This window comes from Xylocopa sonorina, chromosome 2 (genome assembly GCF_050948175.1).
Source record: "Xylocopa sonorina isolate GNS202 chromosome 2, iyXylSono1_principal, whole genome shotgun sequence".
Taxonomy (NCBI): domain Eukaryota; kingdom Metazoa; phylum Arthropoda; class Insecta; order Hymenoptera; family Apidae; genus Xylocopa; species Xylocopa sonorina.
Genome location: NC_135194.1, coordinates 6,242,458 through 6,250,571, shown reverse-complemented (window position 1 = coordinate 6,250,571; position 8,114 = coordinate 6,242,458). Strand labels below are relative to the sequence as shown.

At 29.2% G+C, this 8,114-nt stretch overlaps 2 protein-coding genes across 3 annotated transcripts; both read right to left on the bottom strand.

Moving 5' to 3' along the window:
- Positions 1-1,099: 1,099 nt before the first annotated feature.
- On the bottom strand, positions 1,100-8,114 carry Csp1 (chemosensory protein 1). Of its 2 annotated transcripts, none has more exons than XM_076909603.1 (3): positions 8,003-8,114; positions 2,205-2,430; positions 1,100-1,372 (listed from the first exon to the last, which is right to left on the bottom strand). In XM_076909603.1, the coding sequence occupies exons 2-3, from the start codon at positions 2,407-2,409 to the stop codon at positions 1,209-1,211; spliced, it is 369 nt and encodes a 122-aa protein (XP_076765718.1). In that variant the 5' UTR covers positions 2,410-2,430; positions 8,003-8,114; the 3' UTR covers positions 1,100-1,208. The 2 variants fall into 2 exon arrangements, with proteins under 2 accessions (XP_076765718.1, XP_076765717.1); XM_076909602.1 differs by lacking the exon at positions 8,003-8,114 and adding an exon at positions 2,568-2,598.
- Positions 6,123-6,368, bottom strand: LOC143433127 (uncharacterized). Its single transcript, XM_076910274.1, has one exon. The coding sequence runs from the start codon at positions 6,366-6,368 to the stop codon at positions 6,123-6,125; it is 246 nt and encodes an 81-aa protein (XP_076766389.1).

Here is an 8,114-nt window from a genome sequence, read left to right as displayed (position 1 = left end):
AGTTTCATCTTCTGATAGTAAACAAACCTTCCAGTCCAATCATACTAAATGGGGATACGTATAATATGTAAATAAATTGTAATTCAGTTGAAATTCATATATACTAATGTTTTTATCATATAATCGAATTTTTAATTAACGTTGTCGCATCTCGCCTTGCGGAAGTATCACTTCGTTTTCACTCCCTCGCTCTCAGGTTTACACTATAGATAGCTTGTTTTTCACTTCCCAATCGAATGGAAGTGTTTTTAAATGATTGATTGTTCGTTCGTAATCCGTTGCAAGACGCACTATCTTTGCAAGAGCTCGGTTTTCGCTCACTGTTCGTTCGTTCGTTCTTTGTCAAAGACTCCATCATACGCAGGGGGTTAGACACTGTTGTAAATTACTAATTGGTGTGTCCCTTCGAATATTGTCGACACACTCTCTTGTGTGTTCACAGCGCACAATCGCTTCAGGAGGGTGGGAAGATGTGTATGTGTGGTATGTATTGGTGACAAGAAACGTCCGTTCACATGTACGACTGACCCTAAAGAAATATCTCGTTTGGCACGTTATGACACGGTTCGGCGATCGAGGACGTCGAATGTTCGACATTTTAATTGACATGGCCAAGATCTGCGAGTGCCAACTATTAAAGCTAAAAACGTCCAATCTCAAAGATACGGAACAGACGTTCTGATTCTATAATATTAATCAGAGTTGCGATAATCGAGATTATACTGAAAATTGTACATCGCGTGAGGCCTAGTTTTTCCGAATAATTTTTGAATTCCGAATGAAACGTATTGATTCGACAACAATCGATATATAATACTGTGACAATTACATCACGAATTCAATAACTATTCGTACTGGATCTAGTTTTGGAACGTTGAACAATACGATAACATCGAGATTTTACTTTAAGGTATACATACGCTCCTATTGTATATCCCTAATTTATTTATGTCAGGATAAGAAAACGTTCGCAATGAAAGTGTGACTATAAAGAATGTTTTAAACATTTCATTCATTTTAATTGCATAAATTTTTATCAAGAATTGGTATTGATACAAAAGAGTTATTTCATAATATTAGATATAATTGTTAGAGACTACCTGGTTCGTATAATATTATAATTATTTAAACCTCTTCCATATAAAAACAAGCTGCATACTAAGTATGTGCAAAAACTCTTTGATTGCTAATGAAATTTCCACTTCTACTTAGGCACCTCCCTTTTTCTGCATGCTTTGCATTGCTCTTTCGACAACTTTTTTCCAATTATCTGGTTCGTTTTCACTGTACCAAGCTGAAACCTTATTTAACATATCTACTTGCTTCTCGGTACATTTTTTACACTTCGTCACAAAAGCCTCGGCAAACATACCTAAATAACAAATTTCAATAAACAAAATATAAAGTATGCATTTGAGAATTGAATATTAATAATAAGTAGTGATATTAATGGCGAACTAAAAGATGGTTACACTAAATTACCTCAAATAGTTAACATATGATACTAAGATTAATTATTTGTACGCTTTAGAAAACTTGTTAATATGAACTTCGTCATTCTACAGATTCTCGAAATGACAACCATCAATTAATTAAATCGGTGTTATAAATACCATACAGCAATAACGTAATAAATTTCTTTAATAGATAAGACAAGAGCCAAATAAATTTTTGCAATTTTCGCTATTTTCTCAATAAATTTATGTAAACATTAGAATAAATTTTTCTATTTTTCACCATTAATATAAATCCAAACATAGATTAATTTTATTCACCCGGTCACTTTTTAACAATATTAATTGGTGGCGTGAAGTATTCACATTTTTCTGATTATTCATTTAATTTGTACTTGAACTCGTTTCAATGCAGAATATTTTATCAATCTCCTGCCTACTGGTTTATCAAAAACGGAAGAGAAAAACGATAGATATTTAATTCTTTCGCGGTCTAAATATTTGGATGACTGTATTGTTTATGCATTATGAAGTATTAAGTAATAGTAAATTTTTTAAAATTGCAGATGTGTTAATTCTTACAATTCGAAAGTGAAAACATAGATTCCAGCATTGTTAGTGTAAAAAAAGAAGACTTTAAGTACCCATTAAAGTTTTATGTGGAAATGTTTGCGTGTAACATAACAATCAACTTTTAACCTTTATTGTATTTAAAATGAAATTGTTTAATTCTTTCTAGGATGCAGTTACCTTTGAAAAACTTTGCATCCGGAGTGCTACATGGTCCCGATTCCATAAAACAGTCAAAATACTGATTCCTTAATTTAGGATTCGCTAATACTTCATCAACATTAATATAATCGTATTTTGAAGTGTACTTTTCTTCGTCGGCAAACACAATCATCAATGTAGCCAACAGCACAAACGCTAGACTTATCAAATGTTTTTGAAACATGTTGCTATGTTGAAGAATACACTGAAACAAACGAAAATAAATATCATACACTTGCATTCAAATACGTGATGTCAATTGATGTGCGAATCAATTATATTTAAGATGAAGAGTAATTTATATGCTACACATTTCTAGACAATACAAATATTACGACATACAATACAAAAAGAGTGTAGAACCACGCTTGAAACCGGCACAATGGAAACTTGGACTCTGTTGAGTTTATGGTAGATTTCGTATTTATAGTCGACTGAGTTCAAGGATACGCTACGAGAAAAAAGTTGTCAGTTTTATGTAATCAGATTCTAACAAGATATTGCACACGCGTACGGATAATACTACCTTTCTAAAAACTTCTTAAATATATTTTCACTTTTTATAAATATCTTTTATTTATTGCGTTTTTACATTATTCATTTTTTTTTTAACAACTGTCTCTTATTCACTACTGGTCATATTAACGTAATTAGTAATATTATATCGATTTAGAATAATTAAATGATTTTTAGAACAAAGTGATTTTTTTAAATTAACTAGTATTTTCAATACTAATTTTAAATTATGAGAGCAACTTCATTTGTATTTTATTTACAATTATCCACTTTTGTTATGAAATAAATTATACAAGTATTTTTATTACAGTTTTGTCTCATTGATTTTTATTTTCACTTATATAAACTGTACAAATTCACTATTGTTACTATTATTTCCCTTTTATAGAAATAATTGGCCCAAACAACATGTACGGAGTATTCTTCCATTTATTCTATTCTACCTATTTGTTAATTCCTTTTCTAATAAAATTTAGATATTTATCGTTAATCATATCCTGAAAGATAAGTCAAATATCCATTCAACAGTTATAACACACCCCATCGTGAATAAGGAATTGAATCTCTATTTTGTTCCTTAATGTTCTTGATCTCTTATTGTAAACTGTAACAGTTACCGTTTCCTCTTTCTTTGCTATTATTGAGAATTTTTTTCGACAAATTGTATTTCCATATTTTCTTGCTAAGTATTTATTTGTTTAAATTACATGATAAATATTTTGTTCACACAAAGTAACGTAAACTTCTACGGTTATTTGTCTCATGGTTAAGCAACAATTTGTTGTTTCTACGCATAGAATAATGCTCGTATCTCGGTAGGGGTAGAAAATATTCCTCTGCTTTTGTTTTTCTTTTTTACTTTGTTTTTTGATCTAATAATTCCATTAGTTTTATGCAGCTACAGACAAAACGGTGATAATATAGCTATAACGGAAAACCCGAAACCTCTATGTTTTCTATTGGGTACTGTTTTTAATGCCGTGATGAAAAAACGTATGCACTATTTATTATACGTAAAAAGTAGAACATGGCAAATGTGCTGTTTCTTTGGTCGCGAATGTATATCAATTGCCATTCCTTTTAAACAAGAAATATAATATATAAATAAATTTTTAAATTAATTTAGAAATAAAATATCTTATATTTAACAGTTTCCGATCTTTTCGCAAATATATCTTCAACTTGTACTACCACCAAATCTTATTTTCAGTTTAATGAATTAAACAAACAAACTGTAATGGAAACGATTGGATAATTTTTATTTAGTTAAAAAACCGATAATTTATTTCAGTATTTAAAAAATATTCTAAATACGAAGAATTTCAAGAAATTGAACAATATTTCAAAAAAATTGAACAGAAAAGTAGGATTAATGTAATCAAATGATACAACATAAACTTAGCAATAGCTAAAATAATATTGCACCAGCAATTTTCTAAACTCCGCTTGAATGCTATTAAAAGTAACTAAAAATTATTCATTCCAGTTACACCAAAAAAATTGATTTGTACGATATCATATGTGTATTCTAGGTTTCAGTATTACGTGTCTATGCATAATACAATGTCATTACTCTAGTATTATCTAGAAAAAAAATATTGACGCAATTAAATTGTTACGTGATAGCTTGTAATTTAATACGCATGCCAATATTTAGTATTGGTCACTCCTGAAGTGACTGCGCAAAATATGTAGACTTCAACAACAACATGTTCGTGAAATATGTGTAAAAATTTACATTTTATTTCAAAGAAATTAATACTTTGGATTATCTATGAAGACTTTTATCGAGGTCAGTTTAGTCGAAAATGTTTTTTCATTGCATAGCAAGTGGAAGAATAAATATTTTCGAATATTTTAGTAAATTCAAATTTGCTTGGGCGTTTAAGATGGTAATTAAAACGAAAAAATCAAGATATTCGATGATTACATTTTGAATGAATTGATTATTTCACAGTCGATGATCTTCCTTCATATAATGACACTAAGCAGACGATTAAGCAGACACTATACAGACTTAAGTGCTTACAACACACTTAAAGCTCACTAAAAAGACGACAAAACGTCGTACCTCAAGATTTAAGCTAACTAAGCTTAACAATAAAATTGCAACTTTTGATATTGCAATATGTACGAGAGCGGAGCTTCAATAAAGTACTGCTATAGTTATAAAAGAATTACAAGTATTTTTAATTAAAACATTTATAACATCTACAAATATGAGAGGATTGCTATAAGAACGTACGAAATTATACTAAAAGTTACAATAAGTGAAAGTGTCGAAATCTTCAATTCCGGAAGTAACAAAAGTATATTTTAACAATTATTATGTACGCGAGAAACACTTAAAATGTACGATTAATATTAAACGTCTGCCCTATATGATATACATGCTATAAATGTTGCGTTCGGATCCAAGGAATTAATTTTCAATACCCATTGTAAGTTATTATGTAAGTATATATTTTTAATTACTTTTTATTGTTTAAACTATTTAAATATTACGTTGCGTCATTTATTGTTTGGTTTTATAGGTTATATACAGAAATGTAATGTGTACGTGTGTATGGACGATACTTATAAATGTTTTTATTATTTGTGTTGTTTCTGTGGATCAATCGTACAAAAATGAACTCCTTATTCCTTTTTAGTCCTTTCACTTTCGATGTTTCTCCTAATTCTTTATCCAGTTCGTTACAATGTGTTTTAAACAATTTCTTTTAATCGTTGCGAATTATCTTCTACTTGATGATGAGATTTTTATCCACATTGAGATGATAGATGTTCTATAAAGAAGAAGCCTATTGTGTAGTGTAAAGCGTGATTCGTATCTCAGAATCTCGTACATGCTTTACATTGTTAGATCTAATTGTCTTCTCTTTGTTTTTATGTGCAATTGTCATGCAAGTTATGTATCAAGATGGAAGCCAAGTTTTCTGAGAACTTCATTATTCAGTTTTCTTACAAGAAGTTATAATATGTATTTACCAAAAAAGACTTACCAAGAAACTTCCTTTCTTGATAAATATGATGCTTTAAATAGAAATTTGCTAGTACTCATATTTTAGCTATCTTATTCAGTGGTGATGCTAAGAACGGATCAACTCTACATACGAAGAATCTACATGCGAAGATCGAGAGAACCATTTTGACTTATATCAATGAAAACAGTGGAGGATCCCATTATTCCGCACTATTTTCCTTTTATTTTTCATTGATAATCAAATATCAAATTGCATATAATAATTATTTACATTTATCATTTATTTGTTTCCAGTAGAAGTACATTGTTTAACATCGTACATATGTTGTCATACGTTCTAGTGCAAATTTGAAATTTTAACTTTCATAATATTGTTTTGAACAATTATCAACATATGTCTATTTAATGTAATCGGAAGCCATATTTTTTCGTTCAAACGTTTCTAAATAGCTTCTTTTTTTGCTTTTCTGTACGTCTTTAATATCTTTAGAAACAGCCGTGTGGAGCGATTTATCGATACATTCTCTGAACTTTTTTACTTCTGCTTCACAAGTTAAGGTATTCCCTTCGTTTCTTCTTAAACAATCTGTAACCTTTAATTCATTACATAATATAGTATAAATAATTGATTCCCTGTTATTCATTATCTAGTTTCGTTAAAACTATTAGCAAAGTGCTAAGTTATTATTCACGATTAATTTATTACGATTTCATTCAATGCACTATAAATATTCATTAGAAATAAAAACGTAAAATACCAAATTGTGTTTGAAGATTATAGATATTTCAACGTTCGATAAATTCGTTTTCCACTCGCACAGTTATTCATATTTTAGTTGTCGTGGAGATGATTAGAAGATGCATGATTAAGAAAAGTGAAAAATTCTATAAACATTTAAACTTAATTGATATTTTGTCAAATTGATATAGGAATACACAAGACCTCGGGATACAAAATTTGAACGAAAAAACTAATGCTTATTCTAGCATCAAATTACTGTCACAGTAATTACTGCCATTGGAACAGAGTAATACACTAATACATTCACACGGAGATAGTTACATATAATCTACTACATCAACTAAACTACATCAAATATTGAAATTGACCGAGATACACTTACAAAAGCTAGTATCGAATCAAATAATTATTTCAATGTAATTCTTGTGATGGCGAGTATAAGGCTGTGTATCATCCTTTAACACAACAGTAATATACAATATCTGTACATTTTTCTGTGATGCTTTGAAAAACAAAAAATGCAAGAATCAATGAATCATCATTTATAATAACTTTTTATCTGAAACGAACGTAATCGGAAGAAGACAGACGTATACTTTGCTGGCTTGAAAAAACTACGGTGATACGTATAATACATATTGCACGATACTAACAGGAATGAATCCAAGCATCTAAGTTTGGCAAATATACATTTTATTTTATTTAGATTGTATTATTGATCGGACCGTGATCAGTGTGTAATTCAACCGGAAAATCTCGACCACACCGATTCAGTTGTCAAGCATTCCTTTTGTATGTACCATATACACTCGTGCTTAAATTATTTATTCTTATTTATTATTAGTATTTAGTATTACTCGCTACTGATTACTAACTAAATAGTTATTATATCAGAAATGCTATTTAATTTTCATGCCAGGATTTTGGTGTAGAAAAATCACTATTTCAGTTTTAATATTGTTCAGTAGTCTATCCTAATTGCTCACGCTGATTCATATCTTATAAAAATTTCATTTATTTTCCAGCATAAAAATTAAATCGATAAATTACGTAAAAGTAGTAACTACCACTTATATAGTATGTTTAACAATAAATTACATTATGAATCTTTGCACTCTTCACATACATGGTCCCTTAAGGTAAAATGTTAAAATAACTGTCTTTATTTAAAGATAACGGAAAGTTGATAATTTTTTCTAATTTTTTCTAACTTTTCAATTTATTGTATACTTCATTCGTTTATTTTATTATTACTTAATTTCTTAAAAAGATGCTCGTTACATGACATGACGTATCTCCAAACGAGATATAACAATTTAAGAAACAAGAATTTTAATTGCAGCAATTCTATGCCGTATACTTCTCTCACTATAATACATAATAGATGTATATGTTCGAAATCTCCAAAAGAAAAGAAGCAATGAATGCATTAAACTTTTTCTATGCCAATTATATGTATAACCCGATGCATTAAAACAAATCTATTTTTAGCATTAATATTAAATCTTTACTATGTAAATTTTAGTAAATCCTTACTTTGATTGTATCGATGGGACAACTACGCCGAGGCTTCGAACTTAAATATGCGTCAATAAGGTTTAACGTATTTTCAGCTTCACTTATGTCTAAACCATTCTTTACCGTATGA